A 21,176-nucleotide genomic window follows, 5' to 3' on the forward strand; every position below is an offset into this window, starting at 1 on the left:
CGGGGAGGCCCTGGGCCCGGGCTCCCCCTGAGGCCTGGGAGCAACGTCATCAGCCCAGCAGGAGTCAGGTGGGGCTGGCAGAGAGCTGCTCAGTATATAAATATCTTTAATGAATAAATAGAAGTGCTTTTAGAGCTGGCGGAGTTGTATCATTTCCACCTGCTGTAAAATTTCATTAGAAGCAGGCGCTGCAGGGGGAGAGGAATGGCTGCAATAAATCTGCCCACCTACCCTCAGGCCCTGCCTTCACTCTGAGCAGACTCAGCTCCGCTCCCTGGAGAATTGAGACCCAGGCCCTTCTCCCTGGGCCTTCCTGGGCCCCAGGGAGTCCGGTCCTTCCTGCTCCAGCCCCACAACTTGAACAGGCAAGACGCAGCATGAGCAGGAAGGTGTGTCTATCCCCTGACCACCGGGGCCCTCAGTCTCCTTAGCGGGGAAGTGGGCATAATTCCTGCCCCGCCGTCACCCCCTCCCCACCCGATGTGGATTAGGTGGGTTACAGAGAAAGCAGTGATCACCACTTTGCATTCCTGGAACAACAGAGCTGGGATAAGATCACACAGGTTCAGCAGATCGGCCCTTAGAGATGACCAGTGTCAGCTGTGTTATTTAGCCCCAACTAAGTGCCTGGCTCTGCCCTAAACACTTGACACGCACCATCTCATTGGATCCCCCCAACGTCCCTGGTACGGGGAGACTGTTTCCACCGCGTTGTGTGGATGAGAGCACTGAGGCCCAGGGAGACCTAGGGTCGTGGTCACCACATCAGCTGGTTGACAGAGCCAGGTCTCCGGCCTACCACAACAGCCTTTTTCTGGTCTTTTCAAGTCGTGTGAGGCTGGGATTGTTTTCTTGAGCCTATAAATCATCAATGTGAATCCTTTTAAGAACTGGGATGGGAAATTCACTGAGTGCACACTATGTGTGAGGGAGTCTCTGAACTAAAAGCCACTGTCCCCAGCACCTTGCTGCATCCCTGTAGCATCCTCCACGGTGGCCATGCGCACCTCCATTTTGCAAATAAGAAAAGGAAGCATTGCAAGATCAAGGAGTTGGCTCGAGGTCACACAGCTATGACACTGATGCTGATGGCTGCCAGCGCTTCAGACAACTGGGGACCCTCAGACTCTTCCCTCGGCCCCAGTGCCACCCTTTGTGAGCCCATGGGTGCAAGGACAGGAAAACAGGCTGGCCAATGGACAGGCTGTGCTGGCAACCCCCGAGTCCCCAGTTATCGGCTAAGCTCATTAAGTGGGCCATGACGGGACATGGCCTGGACCAGGGGCCTTTCTCCCCACCTTGCTCCAGCTCTCTTGGGAGCAAGGCCCGAGGACAGTCTCCTGCTTTTAGCAGCTACAAGCAAAAGCCTCTCTGTAACTGAGGAAGATTAAAAGATTCACAAGGCAAAAGCCTCTCTGTGATTGGGGAAGATTAAAAGATTCATGTGGGCAGTAAGCACAGGTCATGGACACTGGAAACAGGCTGCCTGGGCTCACATCTGACCCTGCTGCTCCCTAGCTGTGTGACCTGGAGTGAGTCACTTCACCTCTCCGAGCCTCAGTTTCCTCGTCTATTAAATCGGGAGATAGCGTCTAGACCTGCAACAGGCTGATGCTTAGAAGGTGCTAGACCAACTGTAAAGTGCTGTTAAACCGTCGTGGCATCACGAGCGATATCCCCATCTGGTTGTTTCTTGTTCACTTTCCCCATGAGCCTGTGAGCTGATTCACTCTCGCTTGTACCCCCCAGAATGAATGACCAAACCCATGAGCATCAGCCCATCCATCAGCAAACGCCCAAGCCATGGTTCTTTGGGAACAAGAGAGGGCAGTGTGCCCGTGTACAACGAGTGCTCCATAAGGGTCGGGGGTTGAACTGAAGTGTCACGGGTGGCCCTGAGCAACTGTCCAGCCACTGCTTACAGCCCCATGCCCTTGCCCCCCCCATGTCTTTGTGTCCCCCACCCACGCCTTTGTCCACCTCCACACCTTTGTCCACCCCCACACACACACCTTTGTCCATGCCGTTCCTCCTCCCTGACCTGCCTCACTTCCCATTTCCTCCCTGGATCTACTCATTGCCCTAGACTTGCTCAGTCCCAGATACCGCCCTCTCTGGGAAGCAGGAGCATAAGTCCCACCCTCAGGGGGTGTCTGTGCTCTTGGGGGAAACTGAGGCAAATACAAGAGCTGGAGCATGACAAGCACAGGTCCCTGAGAAACCCACACGCTCTGCCCTGAGCCCTGAGGCCCCCGGATCCTCTTTCACCTCAGCCCCTGCATTCCCCAGGCCCCCAGCAAGCCTTCCGGGGAGCCTGCTTCTCCCCACCTGCCCTGTGAGCTACCTGAGGGTAGGAGGGAAAGGGGGTTGTATGTTATCATATCTTCATTGCTGCACCCAGCATGGGGCCTGCCACCCAGTAGGTGTTCCCTGCAACAGTTCTTCAGCAAGTATTTTCTGAGTACTTAACTGTGTGCCAGGCCCTGTGCTGGGCTGCGGGGATAGAGCAGCAAACAAGTCAGGCAGGTAGGTTCCTTGCCTGGCTCCTTCCAAGCAGGGGGAGACAGAAGTAAACAAGCAAGAGGTAAACCAACAAGGTAGCTTGAGACAGGGCTAGGAGCTATAAAGAAAATAAAAGAAAGAGACTGGAAGAAAAGGTGGCTACTCTGGTCTGATGGTCAGGGAAGGCCTTTCTGAGGAGATAGTGTTGGAGTGGAGCAGGATTGATGAGAGGAGCAGCTGCCAGGGGAAGCTGGGAATGGTGTCTAGACAGAGGAAACAGCAAGTGCAAAGGCCCTGGGGAAGGAGTGGGATTCACATATGAGGAACAGCCAGAGGTGCCCTATGAATGAGGGGGAGAGTGGGAGGGGATGAGTCTACGGAGGTGGGCAGGGACCAGACTACACGGGGGCTCGTTAGCCACAGTAAGGAGCTTGGGTTTTCTTCCATGTGCAGTGGGAAGCCATGAGAGGGTTTTAAGCAGAAGGGGGAAAAGATCACAGGGAGTATGTGTGAAATATGATAACTGGGTCATGGATGGAGGGAAGGGGGTGCCGGGGGGATGGTAAAAGAATGAATGACAGAATAAAGGGCAGAGACTGAGACTCTGGCTGCCTGCATGGAGGAAGTACCACGGATGGGGCGGGATCCGGGCCCCTCCTGTCCTCTGAGTCCCTTCTGGAGCGACTGGCACCCAGCCCCGGTTCACAGCCCTCAGAAGAGCAGACACAAAAGCAGCTTGAGTTGGGGTGGAAAGCAGAGGTTCTGGGATCCCTGAACTGAGTTACGTCTTAGAAGATCCCTGGTGCTTTCAGAAGGAGTCAGCCATGGCCCAGAAATGAAAGAGCAAGTGGAACTTTACCAGATAAGAGCAGTTTTCAGGAGAGGCAGTGAGCAGGTAGGGACAGGGAGGTAGGAAAGAGTTCTGAGCTGGGGCCCTTACAGACCCAAATCCAATTTATTGTCACCACAGCCCTATGAAGGGCAAGATGCTATCCCCATTTTATAGATGAGAAAGCTAAGACTTGGAAAAAGAAAGAGGCCCAAGAGTGGTCAATAAAATATATTCCAACCTTTTTGTGGGTCCTGAGAAGTCCACATGGCTGGCAAGAGAGGACAGTGGGGAGAAAACTGTCAAAAGACACACAAAAACACATGTGGGCATTACAGAATAGCTCATCTTTCCTGAGGCATCATGGAGGGCATCATGGAGGAGGTGGCATTTAAAATCAACCATGAAGGGTGATGAGCTTTTGATGGGTAGAGAATTGGAAGGGGGGGTGTTGCAGAGAGAAGAGGCATGCTGGTGGTAGCATTGGGTGAGTAGAGGGAGTGCGGCAGGAACTAGGGAGAGGAGGCAGTAAAAAGGTGACTAGGTGGTGGGCATGGAATGTTAAAATGCCAAGGCCAAGCATGTGTACTCTACTTGGAAGACCCAGAGGGCCCCTGGAAGGGTTCTAACTGAGAGAGGCAAGTTACATGAATGAGTCTGAAAGACCCTCCTGGTCTGTGCATGGCAGATGGTAGGGGACTGGAAGAGCAGGAGAGTGGCTGGTACTGTTTGTAGGCAAGTCATGGTGGTGGCTTCAAGCAGGGCTTGACCTTGGGCATGGAAAGGAGAAGACATGTTTGAGAGCTATGATGGAGTTAGAATGGGTGGACTTGGTCCCGGAGAAAGGGGCTGGATGCAGAGGTCGGATCCCCTAGAGCAGTGGTTTTCAACCTTCCTAATGCCGCGACCCTTTAATACAGTTTCTCATGTTGTGGTGACCCCCAACCATAACTAAAGCATAGTGATTAATCACAAAAACAATATGTAATTATATATGTGTTTTCCGATGGTCTTAGGCGACCCCTGCGAAAGGGTCGTTTGACCCTCAAAGGGGTCGCGACGCACAGGTTGACAGCCACTGCCCTAGAGGGTCCATTACCTTGGTCACCTCTGCCCAGAGACTAATTGATGAATGTATTAATTGATTTATCTATCTCTCTGACTATCCACCCACCAACCCACCCACTTATCCTTCCTTCCATCCAGCACATATTGGTCCCCTCTTTGTGCCGGCCCCTCTCTCTTTTGGTGGGAGGAGGGGATGTGAATGCCGGGACTGGTCCCTCACTCTCTGGAGCACTTCATGGTCTAATGAGGAGATCATGGTGACAAGATGCCATCACAGCCTGGTGTGCCGAGCTCATGTGATAAGGGGTCAAAGTCGGGAGGCAGGGGGTGGGGGAAGATGAGAGGAGGGAGGGGCTCAGCCCAGCTCCCCATCAGGGTGGTGGCTCTGTAATGTCATCATACCAGACAAAGGAGAGGACATTATTATTGTTATTAATTATCATTAATCTAATTAAATAGCAATTACAATTAACGCAACAATAAAAAGGCTACCTTGGATTTCAGTGTGTCTTCTCTGGCATCCTCATGAACGGTTTGCCATGAGCCAGCCCACCCCTCTGCGGCACTGTGAGCACAGTAGGTACACGGCCAACGCTTGTGCTTCAGAGTCACAGCACAGCTCATTTTAAACATGGGCAAACTAAGGGCCCCGCAAGGGGACTGGCCCTGGGGTCACCCTCAAGTCTGTGGCAAAGGCAAATTTAAGCCAAGAAGTCCAGTTCCCAGCCGCCTCCCAATGCACCCCTTCCCAGGCAGTCTTTTTCAGTCTTTTTTTCCTTAGGAAAAACAGCTGTCAGAGGCAGCCATCCTGTTACCATTAAACAAGGCAAATTCCATTGGAACGGAATCGGAGACACCCCTGGACAGCTAATTACACAGTCTGGCATGAGAAACAGGCAGGGAAATAGGAATATGAACGCACAGTGCAGCAGACAGCAGAGACGCCTAGCCCTCCCCTTCGCCAGAAGCTGTCACATCCCCGAGGCCTCCGGACGGGACGCGTCTCCTCCCGCTGCCTGACTAGGATCCCTGCTCCGGGAAGGGACTCACCAGCCGTGGTGAGTCCTGTGAGCCACACACACACACAACCCACCCGCTGCCACCAGCCAGGGCTCCGTGACAAACCAGCGTCTGGGTGGGAGCAGGGGCCCTCTCAGAGCCTTGGCCCACTCCGTGGGCAACAGGTGTCGTTTCCGGTCTCCAGCCAGACTGCAGCCCCCACTGGCCGGCAGACCGCCCCTCCAGCCCCCACCCAATGGCTGTCCCAGGAGGTCTGGTCCCATTAGTGTTAGATGCAGGGGGCTGGGCTTTGCTGTCCCCCCACCATGAGGGTGTGACTAGATATTGGGCAGAATTGTGAGCAGCTGAGGGCAGGACCCCTGTCTGATTCTATTTCCTTGTCCCCCACACAGAGAGTCACCAGGGAAGACACCCCTGAATGGCTAAATTCAAAATTCATCCCACCATATTTACCAAGTGTCTCACATGGATCCATGCCAGGCTCCAGGGAGACAGGAGGGAACAAAATGAAGATCCTTCTCAAGAAACTCACATGTGGGGGAGACAGACACTCAGCCAGCTAACCCAACCAAAGAGAGAGAGAGAGAGAAGGTGAGCAGGAACAGCCAAGGGTGGAGCTGGAGGAATGTTCTGGGCACAGGGAACAGTGCAAACTGAAGGAACCAATGTGTGGGTGTATAAGATAAAGAACAGACTGGCGAAATGTGCGGAAGAGGTTCAAGACAGGCCTGGAGCCAGGGCAAAGCAGGTGGCCCCTGGCTCCCCACTGCAGGGGTCCGCATCCTTGATGGCTCCCAGGCCCCTCTGAGAGTTCCAGGTACCCTCCCTCGGCCCTGCTGGTTCCTTCCTCCACCCCTCCCCTCCCCACAGCTCCTCCATGTCACCCCCACACCTGGCCTCCCCTAAGGTGACTTTGCTCTATTATTTACTGTTACTATCATTAGAGTGCCATTAATAATCATTACCCCACTCCTTCCTCCCTGTTTTTCATTTCCACTGCTGGTTTGGTCCTAGGACATGGGACCTAAGAAAAAAGTCGCCAGGCCTTCTGAGTCTCAGGGTTTCCATCCCCAAATGGAGAACATGAGACCTGCCCACAACTGAGGTTCTGACTCTAGCTTTCATGCCGTGTGACCTGGAACAAGTTAGTGGTCTCCCTGAGCCCCCCTTTCTGCCCCAAACACCAAGTAAGTGACAGTCACCCCCATTTCCTCCACCACATTTCTTTCCACACACTGGCTCATTGATGTCACACACAGCCTTGCAAAATAGGATTATTACCCCACCACCGTCTTCCAGGTATGAAAGCTGGGCCTAGGTGGGGCCATATTCCTTGGCCAAGAACACATGGCCAGTAAGTGGTGCAGTGGGATTAAAACAGAGGCCCTGCCCTGACTGGTGTGACTCAGTTGGTTGGGCATTGTCCCACAAAGCAGAGTCACAGGTTCAACTCCCAGTCAGGGCACATGGCTGGGTTGCTGGTTCAGTCCCAGGTCAGGGTGTGTGGGGGAGGCAACCAATTGTGTTTCTCTCCCTTTCTTTCTCCTTCCCTCTTTCCCTCTCTCAAAAAATAAAGACAGAAAATCTTTTTTTTAAAATGCCTGGCTGAAATTAGACAGTACTGATGTTTCAACACAAATTTCCCAATTCTGGTGATTGTAGTGCGGTTACATTAGAATATGTCTTGTCTTTGTTTTAGAAAATACACATTAAAATATCTGGAGGTGGTGGTGTATCATGTACTGTGTTTGCACCTTTTCTGTAAGTTCGAAATTTAAAAATTTAAAACATTCAAAATACAGAAACAAAAACCAAACGAACAAGGCTGAGCTCAGAGTCCAGGCCAGGCCCTGCTGGGCCGGCTGCTGGTGGGGGTGCCACTTATACCAACACCTGCAAGGCCGGGATGCCATTCTGCCCCTCACTTTGTAAAGGGGGGAGCAGAGGTTGTCCAGTCATTTTCTGGGGCTGCAAAGCCAGGAAGCAGCAGGATGTCAGCCCACGCAGAGCTGCCCACCCAGTGAAGCTGCAGGGGACGTGGACACAGGGGCAGGTGACCTGTGGCCAGGTGGCCTGGCAGGAAAGCCCTCTGGGGGACATGGGTGCTGGATGCCAGGCTGCTGGGGGCTGAGTGATCTCCCTGCACCTCAGCCCTCACTGCGGGGGAGGGGAGCCCAGAGCTCCCACGCAGGTCAAGGTTGACTGATCCTCCGCGATCCCTGGGGCTGGTCCCGGTATCCACACCTCTAGCTGCTGCGTGTTTTCTTGTCTCTGATTGTAAACAGATTTGACTAAAGAGGTAAATTAGAAGTTAATTAGAGAGAACATGATTGATGAGGTAGTTTGCAGTGATTGGGAGGCGTGGAAAGGACGGGCTCCCCGCAAGGAGGTGGGGGAGGGGGGAAGCAAGAAAGAAAATTCACAGGCCCGTGGATCTGGAGTGGGCACAAAGCATGGGAAGGGGCCTGTTCAAGCCTGCCCTTTCTCCTAGGCTCCAGGGTCAAGGCCAGAGCCACCCAGACACGAGGGCCCAGGAGAGCACCACACAAGACCCTGTAACTGGGGGCCAGGCCCTCGCTGGACTTGGGGGGTTGGGGAGGGTGAAGCAGCCGGTCTGCCCTGTGCTTGGCCAGGATTCTCCTCCTGCGTGTGCGGGCTGGGCTGGGGAGGATGCTGATGCACATCAGACACACCGTGCACCTTTTCCAAACCTTACAAGGTCGGATGCCACACTTCTGTTTTCTCGATTAGGTGCTCTGGGTGATTGAGAGAGCTGAACCAGCTTGTCCAAGGTCACACAGCGATGATGGAGCCGGGACTGGCCTCTGGAGCCTGTGCCTTTCTGAATTCCAGGCTGCGCGGGGATCCTTCCTACAGAATGCCTGCTTGCATACCTCCAGCAATGGTCAGCTCACTCCTCTTCCTCTCCCCCTTCCTCCCAGGCAGCCTGTCCAGCGGCAGGACAGCTCTGACTATAGGCACATGTGTCCTTGTGTAGACCTTGCCTACCTCCCTCCAGCCCCACCTTCGGGGCCCATGGCTGCCACTTGCCCAGCTCCTTCACATCCCAGAGCCTAGACCTCTGGGGTGGGGATGAACCTCAGTGGACTCATGCAGCTCATTCTCCTGGGGAAACAGAGGTCCAGAGAGAGACCCAAGCACCAGAGTGACACAAGGAGCAGGTGTGTCACTGAGGGGCCACATCTGCTCCCCAGGCTGAGCTACAACACTGTGTTCCTTCTTCCACTACTTCTCTCCCTCCTTCACTCAAGGACATGTACTGAGGCCCCCCCGTGCACTGGGCTCTGAGAACAAGAGTGAAGGAAAGCAGACCTGCCTTGAGTGCTCACAGCCCAGTCAGGGGCATCAGGGCTGTGAAGGAGAGCAGTGAGGGAGGAGAGATGGCTGGACCCTCAGGGCAGTGGTCCTGAAGTCAGGTCTGGCGCGAGGGTACTCCGGGCAAAGGAGGCTGTGGTGGGAAGGAGCATGGTACATTCTAGAAACCACCAGAAGGCAAAGTAGCTGGAAGTGCGATTGAGGGGTAGCTAGAGGGAGGTGAGGTCCAGAAAGAAGCTGTTTGGATTTTATTCTAAGCAGTAGAAACCATTTAGAGTTTTAAGTATTGTAGAAGAGGATGAGAAGGAAAACTCTGACTCCAAAAAACCTCCGCTGCCTTGCGGCATACCTCTTCAGGGGAAAGGCTAAGGGAGTAAACCCCGACAGAAAATCCGGAGCCGGAGTCCCTAAGGCGGTTTGACGTTGTAGTCAACACCGGCAACTCCTGCGGCGCACCTGAAGCCAAGCTGTATTGACTCCGTCTTTCCCTTGGACCCTTCAGCTGCGAAGAGAGGGGGGGTCTGCTGCATGGGCAACAGCAGACCCTCCATATCACCCTGCCCAGGCTCTGTAGCTTCAGCTTCACTGGAGAGGACACTCCAGCGTCATCGCAAGATGTCGATTCAACACGGGAGGAGACAGATACCGTGTCACTCCCGAGTCGGACTGCACAGCCATTCTCGGCGGTGCAGATAGACTCTTAAGAAGCTACACCATCGTCTCTCGAGACGGATGGCTGCCGACGACGAGAAGAGGATGACTGGATTTGCATTTGTAAAAGCGAACCCCCTGGCTCTTGTGGGTATGGGGTGGGGGACAGAGGGGACTAGGAGGTCCCTGGAGCAGGTGAGAGGTGAGGTCGTGGGCCAGGGCCAGCGAAGGAAGAAGTAGGTGAATGAGAGAGGAGTTCCCTGGGCAGGGCTCAGGGCTGGGTTAGATTACAGGGTGTTACAGAGGTGGATAGATGGGTGGGGGCTACTCTCAAGATGAGGAAGCCTGAGGAGAGCAAGACTTGCGGGGGGGAAGATCAGAACTTCGGCTGGGGGCACGTGGTGCTTCAGGGGTGTTCTGGAGGGGTGTCTATAGACAGGTGACTCCTGGTCAGGGCAGCTGGGAGCCAGAGCCAGCCTGGTGGGTCCTCCTGGTTGCTGACAAAGTGACCCAGCTGAAAACATGTGGTCTGCAGTTCCACCCTGTCCTGATGCCCCATCCCCGGTCAGCAAGTCAGTGTCAGGGGAGGAACAGAGCAGACCCCCTGCTCCCTTGTCCCAGGCCCTGTGCTCCCTATTGCCAGTGGGGCCGGACGCCTCCTGAGGGCTCAGCTTCTCTTACTTCTCAGGTGTCGCCAGACCTGTGCTGGAGCGCACCCGGAGCACAGCCACTGAATCAGACCAGTGGCACCGGAAGTCGGGCCCTGATGGGCCTTGGCCAGAGGGTGGCCAGTGGTTCACGGCTACCATTACTGCGCCTGCGCGTGCCATCTACCGGGCACATTAGTGAGGGACGGAGGTTTAACTCGTACAACAAACCTTTGCGCTAAGCTCTGATTTTAATCCCATTTTACAGATGAGGAAACAGAGGTTCCCAGAGGGAAAGGGCCCCAGATCACACAGCCTGGAAGAGACAGTCAGGGGCTCAAACCCAGACCACAGCATGCATGCGGGGCGGTGCTCCAGCTGCCTCTGAGTGACCAACTGGATCTCCCGAGCTTCTTATATGCAGTCGAGGGGACAGTAGCATTGGAGTAAGGAATGCTGATCCCAGCAGATTCCCGCTTCTAGGCTCCGGGGCCCAGGGGAGCAGGGACAGCAATGGACTGTAGGATGCAGGAGATGCTGAGGCCACGCTGAACTGCGCTTGTAGGTCACACACCTGACCTTGGAGCAGAGGTGACCTCCTTGGGGACATAGGCATTCAAGCCTCCTCCCTGGTCAGTACTGGGGCTTCTGGTCCCTCTGGGCAACAGGGGTCAGTCAGACGCAAGGCGGAGGACAGTGAGGGAGGGAGGGGCAGCCCCGAGACCCAGGCCTGTGTCGGTCTGTCCATGGGATGTGTGACCTCAGGAGTCTCGACCCTCCTCTGGACCTCAGTTTCCCCACTTGGACAATGAGGTAGTGCAATAAGGTGGGGCTGAGAGTCCTTGGCAGCTGTAGGTGATAGTAGAGTGAAGACAAACAAATCAATGAGTCTCCACTGTGTGGCAGGCGCCAAAGACGGGCTTTTCCTGGTGTCTCAGTTTTCACAAAACCCATAATCTCACTTCAGAGATGAGGAAACTGAGGCTCAGAAAGGCTGAGTAGCTTTTCAAGGATCACACAGCTGGGGGGGGGGGGTGAGACTGGATTCAAGCCCAACTCTGTCTGGCTTCGAATGAAGCCAGTGTACGTCCGCCCCACACAGCTGACCCACACGTGTGAGCAAGTGCACCCGATCAGAACCGCACCCCGCAAAGATGCTGGAGCAGATGGAGTTTCCGGGAACAGCGTGGACGGGAGTATGGGAAGAAAGGTACAAGGAGCGTGGGTAGAAGTTAGCAAGAACAAGCAAATGTGTGACCCTGACCAAGTTTCTTTATCCTCTCCACTCTCAGGTTCTCCATCACAAAATGGGGATAATCATAACATCCCTTCAAGAGCAGTTTGTGGGAGATGATAGATTTAAATCCACAGGCACAGTGCCTGTTTGCTAAATGGGTGCTGGGATTCTACCTCACCTGCTCTTTCAGCAACCCTGGGGCTGGGGGGAGGGGGTGCACATCTCTCAGATGAGGCCACTGAGGCTCAGAGAGGTGGGGAGACTTGTCCAAGGTCACACAGGGTAGTTAGGATTTGCATCCAGTGGGTGAGCTCTCACCACGGCACCACACCAGCAAAGACAAATACTGGATAGACGATCGATACTGGATGGATGGGTGGATGGATGGACGGATGGAAGGATAAATGAAAATGTGCGTGCAGTCCTGGGGACACTCTTCCCTCTGAAGCTGGTTGTTATTCTCACCTAGTTTCTTATGGGGGTGTGAGGGCTTCTGCTCCAGGGTCATGGGCCTCTGCTCAGCCTGCTGCATCCCCATGGCTGCTTCCCCCCAGGGGGTGGAGGTGGGGAGGCTCTGAAAGCCCCCGAATGTTGTGCTGCATTCTGGAGATGTTCTCAGGTTAGAGGGGAATTTATCCCTTCCTTGAGCTGTTGCGGCATGATTTACAGGCCCTGGCGAGTGCAATGAAAGAACGGAGCAGGTTGCAGCCACTTAAATATAATTACCTAGCACCTCCAGCCACATTCTGCCAATCGATTGTTAATATGAGAGACCCAGGACACCCAATGGGGCTTCCACTATAGCAGGGGACCCCTGGGAAAACCCCTCAGCCAGGACCTAGGCCTAGTATCTTGGTCAGTTTGGCCAAGTCATTTCCCCACCTCCATTCTTGACTGAAATTTCACCATTAGAATGTCATTCCTTTGGCTTAATGCTCCACCTCTGGTTTTAAAGCCCGAGTCTCTGAAGATCTTGGTTGGAAACCGTATCTTGGTCAAATCACTATCCCTTATTTCCTTCCAGCGTGTTGAGCTGGCAGGGCTCTGCAGTGGGGATCAAGTTGTAACCTTCCATTTTAGAGATGACAAAGCTGCAGTGCAGAGGGGATGGCTTCCAGAGGTGACCTGGAACTCAGAGGCGGAGGGCCTGAGTAGGGCCAGGTGTACCTGACTCCCAGGTCCACCTGACAGGGGGTACCAAACCCTAACATCAGGAGGAGGCTGGGCAAACCCCTTCTCCATGCTAACTGTGCTCTGCAGCAGGAAATCTCAAAAATACGTTGTGACTCAGAGGGAGAAGTGAAAGGAAAATAAATAACTCCTGAGGGGGTGGGCTTGTGTGGACCGCTCACGGCCTGGGCCTCCATTCAGGGGCTCCGACAGCCGAGGCCTGAGGCGCACTATGTGACCTCAGCCCAGTCACTTCACCTTGGTTGTCACAGCTATGAGATGGATCGAACACCCCCTACCTCCCAGCCTTGTTGTGGGGATTTAATGAGACAAACCCCAGCGCTTGGCACACAGTGTTTGATAGATGCCCATTCCCTCTCCCTGCATGGGATCTGTGGAGCTACTAGCCCCAGGCCTCCCCTTGGGAGGGTCTAGATCATGAATAGGGTAGTCATGAACCCCATGTGGCTATTGAACACTGAAAATGTGACCAGTCCAAATTGAGATTTGCCGTCATAAAAGGTACTGAAAAGGAATGCAAAATATCTCATGAATAATGGTTTGTATTGATCATGTATTGAAATGACAATATAAAGGTTTGGTACATTGGGTTACAGGAAATAGATTATTAAATTAATTTTACTTGTTCCTTTTTCTTTTTTCAAAGAAGAAAATTAAAAATCACACATCAGCTTGCATTTGATTTCTTTTGGACAGTGCTGGTCTAGCTAATTACTTACAGCCATTGAATATTTAGACTGGCATTAACCACACCATTAAAATAATTTCAGGATTTTAAGAACAGTCTCACACACAGAGCCTTGAAATTGGCAGAGACCCTGCTTTCCCGTCGTGTTTAATAAGCACCCGGTTTGCAGGGTGAAGGGCCCTAGGAACCCTGTCTCTCTAATGCAATTAATTGCCTTTGATGGGAATTATCATTAGGCTCCTTGCTGGGATGGAACAGATACATGCCACGTGGACATGTCACTGGGCTTGGTAGAGCACAATTTATGGGCTCAGTTTCAAATTTGAGGGCTAAGGCCTAGAAGGGTTCTTTGGAAATTGGAGAGATGTCCCTGTTGGGAGGGCACAGAGTTGGGGTGTCTCAGGAATTGCTGCTGACTGCTGAGGTGGTGCTAGATCCCATCTGCCCTTCTCAGACAGTGACATGTGGAGGAAAGACCCCACCTGGAGTCAGGAGACCTGGTCCTCAGCCTGGCTCTGCCATTTCCTCCCTGTGAGATCTTAGGCTTGTCATCACCCCTCTCTGGACCTCAGTTTCCCCATCTATACAATGGGGGGCAATGGTGATTGATCCCCGATGACTCTTCTCTGTTAAAAAAAAAAAAGATATTTTAAATCCTAAGTTATAAATGAAATCTTCTTTCTATGTGACCTACCCAAGCTAGAATCCAGAAGAAAAGTCTCAGAGTGACCCCATGGGTCTTCATAGTTATTCAGCCTGGCAGGGTTGGGGGGCAGGCTGGGTGAACTCCCCCTGCCCCTGGCCAGTGGCCCGGGCATGGTCCTCAGCCTGGACAGGGGCTTCTTAGTCAGCCATGAGTTCTGAGGAGGCTAAGTGCAGATGAAGGCTCAGAATCACACAGGTGAGGAGATCTGGGTCTACACAAAGGGAGGCCACGTGTGCAGAAGGGCCAGAGCCTGGTGGCTCATATGACAGGGACATGGCCTGACTGAAGCAGCCTCACAGGGCTCCTGCCCAGCTTGTGGGGATGAGGATAAAGAAAGCAGTGATCAGAGGAGAGGGGTGCCACAGCCCTGGGAGAGAGGTCAGAGCTCGGTTTCCTGCGCTGCCCCACAGATGAGAGTGGGGGTAGGGGGTTCCCTCATCCTAAGAGGTGGCCTGGGCCCAATTCAAGGAACACAAGGGGAGAAGCCACTGCCCTCTCACTCTGTGGGAGTCCTCTCTGGGGCCCGCAGGAATTCCTGCGTGCGCAATGCACCTGGGTACTTGCTGGGCGGGTGGCTGCCCAGATGTCTCCCCCAGCCAAGCTGAAAGAGAACCCCAGGGGTGGGGCCTAGCCTTTGCAGGCATAACCAGCCCCCCAGAGCTTCTAAAGTCCACTGGGATCTCATAATTCTGTGTTGAGACAAGCGGTGCTCAATCCCAGCTGTGCACTGTGGCACCTGGGAATTTTTTAAAAGCCTAGGCCTCACCCCAGATGAATTGTGTCAGAATTTCTCGGATGCGGCCTGAGAATTAATATCCTTTTAAAGCTCCCCAAGTCACCCCAGTGTTCATTCAAGGGCTGCCCCAGCCCCAAATCAACTCTCACAGCCTCAAGATGGTTGTTTTTGGGAAAAGGGAAACTTGCATGGCTCAGAGAGAGAAAGTAACTTGGCCAAGGTTACACAGCAAGGTGATAGCAAAGCCAGTCCTGGACCCCAGACCTCTTTCCTGAGCCTGGACCGATTTCCCTCCTGAGGCTGCATCTTCTTTTACAAACCAGAGCCCAGGCGGGCAGTGCCTACAGTATTTCACTTTAATAATATTGGAACCCGGTACAGTCAGGGCCAACACAGTGATGGGGCAGGAACCGTGATGGCGATTAGCAGAGCTGTAAGTCTTCCGCTTTATCCAAATCTTGGGCAGTAATTTAGGAAATTTAATTAAAGGGGGAGAAATGGGGACACCTCAAGCTCTTGCTTCCTGTTATAATGAGTGAAATACGCCAGGCTGTAAAAGGAAATGCTGTCTGAGGCGCAGCTCCGATGCTTTAGTGCCAAGTTTTATGCACTGATGTAAACGTAATCGCTGGAAACTAGAGCTGTATTAACACACATATTTTCACACATCTGGGGCCCCGCCTTCCCACGCCCTCTGGGGTTGTTCCCCCACCTCCCAGGGTCGGTGCTGGTATTTTCTGGGCATGTCTATGTCAAGTCTGGCTTTCCCCACCAGTTTCAGCCCTCCCATGGCAGATAAGAGTTTAATAGGATTCCATTGCTCCTCTGAGCTCAGTAATAAATTCTGGAAATTAGGCGGTTACATACTGAAGCCATTGTTCCCGCTTATAAATGGGTTCCCTCAAAGCCAGTGACCGAGGGGTCTCTGATAAGCTTCTATGAAGCCGTGCTCCACGTGTTATTGGTGTGTTAAAAGGTGCAACTCTGGGCTCACATTGCTCATTGTTAGGGGCTGATACATTTAAGTAGTTTCTCCATGAATCAGGCAGCTTAGGTATTTCCCCCCTCTTGGCATTGATAGATGAGCAAAAGGAAGCCATTTAGACGGCGTTATAGAGGGTGCTGGCCCACACGGTGAATGATTTCCAATGCCTGGTTTAATTTATTTTTAAATGAAATTTGCTATTGATTCTGGATTAAAAGGACAAATCTTACGACTGTTACCACTGACAGAGCCATGGTGCTCAAGTGACACTTCTCAAGGAGGGGAAGGAGGGTGGCCTCCCTGAGTAGGGGAGAGTATGAACTCTCCAGGGAGCTTAGGTTAGACATGGGGATGGTGAGAGATCCCTTGCTTGGGGGGAACTTTAAAAAGATCACCTTTCCTCATAGAAATACTTGACATGATGTTCACCTTCTGAGCTCCATCTGGGTAATGGAAATAGCAGTGATATTTGCCTCCTGGCATCCACATGACCACTAGATGCTTGTTTAATTGCCTCCAGGGATGGGAAGCTTACTGTGTCCTGGAGCATTTCCCAAGTGAAATGAGTGACAAGAGTCACGCACCCTGGTGAATTCCGAGGCTGTTTTCTGGCATAGTCTTTATTTACCTGCCTCCACTAGGCTCCCAGCTTCCATAGTGCCTGCATTTGGCACTTGGATCAGTGAAGCAGAAAAGAGACAAGATGACACAGGGGAGGAATACGGGCTGAGGATTCATCTTTGCACATCCAGCCTCATTGTGCAACCTGTGTTGGATCATGGGTGGGAATGTGATTTTTAAACTGTAAAGTGCCATTTAGATGCTGCAGGAAATACAAATGGGACAGAACGGTATAGTGGGAGACCCCTGAGCTGGGAGACAGAGGACCTGGATCTAGTTCTGTCACTGTTGGCTGTGTAACTCTGAGGAATTCATGCATCCTGTCTGGGTCTTAATTTCCTAAGCTGCAAAGAGGGTGTGTCGAACCAGATGTGCTTAGGTATTATGCCTAAGGCCATGAGCTCTGTAATCAAACATATTGTGGCTCTACAACAGTGTTGCTATGTGACCTTGGGCAAGATACCTCTCTGAGCATAGTTCATTATCTTTAAATAATAATAACAGTGATGATAACAATAATTGCCAACATGTATCATTGATTTGCTATATGCTAGGCTGTTTAAGTGCTTTCCATGTAGCAAGTCATTTAACCCTCACAGCAATCTTGTGATGGAGGTAGTATCTCTATTTGACAGATGAGGAAAATCAGGCACAACAAGGCTAAGTAACTTGCCGAAGGTTACATAGTTAGCAAGTGGCAGGGTTCAAAACTAGAGTACATGCTTACAACCACACTATTCTACTCTCCATGGCCTGGTTGCTTTGACGTTTAAGTGAGATAATTAAAGTCCTTAGCACAGCACTCGGTAGAAAATGATGGGCTAACAGAGGCTTGGCGACTGGGAGAAGGCAGCAGGCATTTGGGGACTCAGCTAGATAGAGGGAAAGGCACACGTGCAAGCAAAGGGGGAGCAATGGGAACAGTAAGGACACACTGAAGCTAAGGCATGTCCAGGGAGGGAATTGTGCCTGGGGCAGAAGTTATGTGCAGGAGGTGAGGCTGGAACCTTGAATGCAAACTAGAGAAGTCACGATTTCTCTGATAAACAAGGCCATTGGAGGGTTTTGAGCAGAGCCTTTACAGCTGGAGCCTTTTCAAAGTCATAGACTCCCTGGAGGCCTGTCCTTGAAGGAACCTTCGAGGTTACTGGGTTTAACCCTGTCCCAGACTAAAAGGAGAAAGGACTCCTGAAGGTCAGCCAGTGGGTTAAGTGGCAGAGCAGTTATATGTTGTTGTCCCTCCCTGACCTCCTTTCTCTGCAGCCCCCAAGCAATCTCTTGTTTTCTCTTCTCTCTTCTAATATCCTGTCTTTCTCTCTCCCTCTCTTCCTCTCTCTCTCTCCTCTTGCCTGTGTCCCCCTCCCCTCCAATCTGTGGTTTAAGAGAAGGAAACCCTGAATCTGAGCCCCAGTTTTGCCACTACATTCTCCTGGAGAGGCCTCAGGCTGGGATTAAAAGAGTCCTGGGTTTTAGTCTCAGCGCTGCTATGTGACCTTCAAGATTCTTAGTTTCTTCATCTTCATACTGGGGGCGATGCAGCCCATCTCATTGGGAGCGAGGCTCAAGTGAATTAATGAATGCGAAAAACGAGAGAACGCTTTTGTAGAGCCGGAGACACCTGGCCATACTCAGATAGACTAAATACCGCCTCTGTGTGGGGAGGAAGCGAGGAGTGAAACGATCTGGAAGAAAAAGAAGAAAGAAAAAGAAAAAGTCCCCTTCCTCCAGCGAATGGGGGCCCAAGAAGCTGGGATGGCGGCGAGGAGCTGTCCGCGGTGCTGAAACGGCGCCGCGCCGCGGGCCTGTAGACCTGTCAGTTGTATTGAAACAGTATTTGTAAGTGCGCGACACTTCAGGGGTCTGGCCGGTTTTGAATGAACTGGATATGAGCTGGCAACCACAGGCCCCTTCCGGTGTGCTTGCTCGCCATAACATCGGAAGGGGGATGGCGGGGACAGAGTCAAGACAGAGCGGCGGGGAGCTGACCTCGTGCTCGAGCCCCATTCTCAAACTTGTAGCGCTGTCTGCAAGGCTATGCAGAGGACTCACTGTGATATGGAGGGGACAGCGGGCATCTGCGGTGCTGACCCCCGCGGTGGCGGGCGAGGGAGTCGGTAGCTCTGTCCACAGTGCTGAGTCCTCACATCTAAGGGCCGACGAACGCGGGGTCGGTGAGGCCTCAAGGCGCTGTCCTGCTCGGTGGTGCTGAAACCTCCGCGCACAGTGCCGCTCGGGAACGAGGACAAGGAATGAAAGAAGAAGGGATCTTGCCCGGGCGTCAGCGACCTCGCCCCAGACTGGCTGTGGGACCTCGGAGAACAGACTTATCTAATTTAATATGCTTCCTCGTCTTGTAAATGGGCCACACGTCCGCCCTTATGTCGGTACTGAACGTCTCTCCCAACAGCCCCGGTAAGCCGGTCAGGGAAGGGATCAGAGGATCCAGTTGGATTCCTGCTCTTGGGAACGGGAGTGGCTTTATCATGCTCCCCCGGCCCCAAAATTTCATCTCAGCCCATCGGTCCTAAGAAGGGAGCCCTCGGGTCCAGAAGGGGGCGATCCAATCCACTGCGCTGGGCCCAGCAGCTCGGCTAGAAGGAGCCCTAGCCGCTGGCCTGCCTAGCTCCCATTCTAGAGACACAAAAACTGAGTCCCAGAGAGGGGAACAAGAACAGTAGTATCTACTGCGCTCCTATCGTGAGGGCGGCATTATGCTATACACACGCGATTTCGTAAATCCTCACCACGGCCCTGGGAGGCAGCTATTATTCCCATTTCTCGGATGAAGACCTTGAGGTTCAGACAGGGACAGACATCCGCACAGGATCACACAGGAAGCCCGGGGCTGCGGCAGGACTATAACCAGGCCTCCTGGGCCCCAGCCCCGGTTCCGACCCTATCTCACCTTCACCTCTACCCCCGTCAGCCCCCCTGACCCCGGCACCGGCCTGCTAGCAAAGTTTCGGAGTCCCTCTCAGCGCGCTGGGTCTGGCGGCGGGTGGACTGGTTCTCTTCCTTATCCCGCTGCCTAGTATTTCTGCTTCTGAAGCCAGTTGTTCTGTGTTTTGAGGGAACCAGGTCCCTGGGGTGGCTCCCTCCATGCCATGCCGCCCCCTGCGTGCGCTCTCGGGCGGGGGACGTTGCGGGTACCGCTTTAAAAATCCCAGCCTGGGCAAAACTTTGATGATAAATCAAGCGGCAGATCCCTCCGCCACCTCCTCCTCTGGGCGGGAGGGAGGGAGTGAGAGGGCGGGGGTGCGGCGGCAGCGCGGAGCAGAGTGGCCTTCCGCGGAAGGGAAGAGTCCGCAGTCGGAGGCGGCCGGCTGGGCGTGCGCTCGCTACCAGCAGCCGGGGGTGGGCCGGAGCTGGGCGAGGGCTGGGGCCGGGTCGGGCCGGGTTCAGCGGACAAGGGGCAGCGGTTGCAGTCGGGCAGCCAGGCCGCAGCCGGCAGGGGACGGCGGACGCGGGGTCTGCGGTTTCCTGAGCCCCGATGTGAGGCGGTAGCGCCCCCGGCCCGAGCGCACACCATGGGGGCCCCGCTCGCGGTGGCGCTGGGCGCCCTCCACTACCTGGCACTTTTCCTGCAACTCGGCGGTGCCACGCGGCCCGCCAGCCACGCGCCCTGGGACAACCACGTCTCCGGCCACGGTGAGTTCGGTCGCCGCCCCCGTGGACTTCCCCACCAAACCCCATTCGGGCTTCGCCGCTTCAACTTGGCGGTCCCCGGGCTCGAACCCGGGCTCGCCGTGGCAGGAGTTCCAGGGCGCCCTCTGCCGGGTCCATGGACTCACCCTGGCACCCTGGCCACCCTTGCGGAGGGGGGGGGGGCACACCGTGCGCACATGGATCGAGCTCTCCCGGAGAGCCCCTTTCTCCCCCCACACACCCACTGTCACCGATACACACCTCCACGACCACACAGACGTTCACGGCCACGGGCACACTCAGAGGCACACTCACTGCCGTCTCACACTCACAACTCCTACCCTCACACATCTCCAGACACCTCAGTGCCTCCTCCTCACTCATAAGCACTGGCACTTATGTCCACCACACACACACATCAGACACTACGGGCTGGTGGGCTCACACCCTGCCAGCTGGCATTCAGGCTCACACTCTCTGCACAACTCTTGCCTGCCCGCCTGCAGACATACTGACAAATACACACACTTGTGAACACACTTTGCTCGCCCACCTCTCCATGCCCGTCTGCCTTTCCCCTTTGTGGATTTAACCCCACAGCTGCCCTTGTCCCCTCCCTCTCCACACTTGTCCCTTATGCCACCTGGAAACCTAGGGGACGAAGACCCTGCGTCTTGAGAACTGGTAGCCTGGGGCTGCAGCCGCCCCATGGGTAGATGCTTCTCAGGGACTGAGGCTTGGTGGGAGCCCCTCAAAGACACTGGAATAGTTGGGATCCTGCTTCTAGCCAAAGGCATGGAAGGGGAAAAAGCATACCAGATGTTTTTCTCTGCCTCTAGGGGAGGGCAGAAAGCCCCTGCCACCCCTCTCTAAGGTACTGCCACTCACCGCCATCCTCAGCCTCTGAGAACTGAAATGTGAGAAATCTCAACTCCAGTCGCCCAGGAGCCAGGGAGCAAGCATTCCCAGCACTGGCTGCCTAAGTGTCAGAGCTCCTTCTAGCCCCAGAGGAATCCAAGTTGGCGGCAGTTGGATCATCTGAGGCTGACAGCAGTGGGGGGCCCTGTCCCCTAGGAGCCAAGCTCCAGTATGGGGACCAAGGCATAGATAAAATGGAGACCCTTCCCCATTCATCCCTTCCTGGCAGAGGCCCCCAATCTGGGGGTGGGGGGAGGCTTCAGCACCAGTGCTGGGCACTGTATGCCCAGGGTCGGGGAGAGGAGGTTTGCACAAAGGACAGAGAACTGGGTGATTTATTTTTATGGGACTGAGTAAGCTCTAGGATGAGGTGGGGGCTTGGGATAGATAATCAGT

General features: G+C 53.9%; 1 protein-coding gene across 1 annotated transcript in view; it reads left to right on the plus strand.

Annotated features, from left to right (window-relative positions):
- The first annotated feature begins 19,501 nt into the window (after positions 1–19,501).
- Positions 19,502–21,176, plus strand: part of VSTM2L (V-set and transmembrane domain containing 2 like) — a 31,053-nt gene continuing 29,378 nt past the window's right edge. The window contains exon 1 of the mRNA XM_090285286.1: positions 19,502–19,865. Coding sequence (XP_090141412.1) covers positions 19,745–19,865 — 121 coding nt within the window. The 5' untranslated portion in view covers positions 19,502–19,744. The remainder of the gene's footprint in view (positions 19,866–21,176) is intronic.

Source organism: Furipterus horrens, unplaced genomic scaffold, assembly GCF_987537825.1.
Source record: "Furipterus horrens unplaced genomic scaffold, mFurHor1.1.pri manual_scaffold_8, whole genome shotgun sequence".
NCBI lineage: Eukaryota > Metazoa > Chordata > Mammalia > Chiroptera > Furipteridae > Furipterus > Furipterus horrens.